Source organism: Bison bison, unplaced genomic scaffold (genome assembly GCF_000754665.1).
Source record: "Bison bison bison isolate TAMUID 2011002044 unplaced genomic scaffold, Bison_UMD1.0 scf7180017864167, whole genome shotgun sequence".
Classification (NCBI taxonomy): domain Eukaryota; kingdom Metazoa; phylum Chordata; class Mammalia; order Artiodactyla; family Bovidae; genus Bison; species Bison bison.
In genome coordinates this window covers 3,738,738-3,739,561 of record NW_011494739.1, presented here as the reverse complement: position 1 = coordinate 3,739,561, position 824 = coordinate 3,738,738, and the positions used below count along the sequence as shown (strand labels likewise).

General features: G+C 61.5%; 1 protein-coding gene across 1 annotated transcript in view; it reads right to left on the bottom strand.

Annotated features, from left to right (window-relative positions):
• Positions 1-824, bottom strand: part of RBM38 (RNA binding motif protein 38) — a 21,205-nt gene that overhangs the window by 14,596 nt on the left and 5,785 nt on the right. The window contains exon 4 of the mRNA XM_010841901.1: positions 9-264. Coding sequence (XP_010840203.1) covers positions 9-264 — 256 coding nt within the window. The remainder of the gene's footprint in view (positions 1-8; positions 265-824) is intronic.

The following is an 824-nucleotide window of genomic DNA, read 5'->3' as shown; positions in this document are numbered from 1 at the left end:
GAAGCACAGCGAAGGAAAGCACGCACTCTCACCCGTCTGGAGGCTGCGCGGCTTGGCACCCAGATAGGCCAAGTTCACGTTTGCCTTGCGACCATCGATGTTGGGGTTAGGGTCTTTGCAAGCCCTCTCTGCGGCTGCCCGGTCGGCCATGGTCACCTGGAGGAGCACAGAGGCATCAGGGGCTTCACCGGAAGGCGAGGGAAGCAGAGTGGGCTCTAGAGCCCAGGCACCCCGGCATTTACTTCCCCTGACCCCAGGTGCCCGCTACCCAAGGCATCCGCCCAGCCCCGTCCAGCCTAAGCCCCCTAACCCCAAAGCCGCCCCTGGACCCCAGCTCCTCCTTCCGTGTTCAAGTGCTAAGAAACGCGGCCTTGAAGGGCAAAAACAATGCCCGGGGACGACAGCGAAACCCGAAGGGAGGGAGGGGTCCTGGCTTGGCCTACCCGGCCCGTGGGGACCACCAGTTTCCTCACGGGAGGGGTTTGGGGACACCCTAGTTAGAAAAGGAGTAAGAGAAGTGTCTTCAGGCCGACTCGGACTTAGGTTGTTTGGGATGTCTGTGGGAGTTGGTGGAAAATAATACACGAGTTGTTCAAAGGCTCCTAGCCCCAGGGTGAAGCCCTGTTCCTCGCTCGCTTGTTGCTCCAGGAAGTGCCGAAAAGTAGCCGGCTGTCCCCAAAACCTCTCCACAAACTTAGAAGAGTCCTAATTGAACACAGCGGCTCTCCCTTTTAAGCCGGCGTGGCGTGGGGGCAGGGAGACGGGGGCAGGACCGGCTGCAGCCCGAGAAGGGTCAGCAGGTGCCGAGCCGGCGGGAGGCGCCC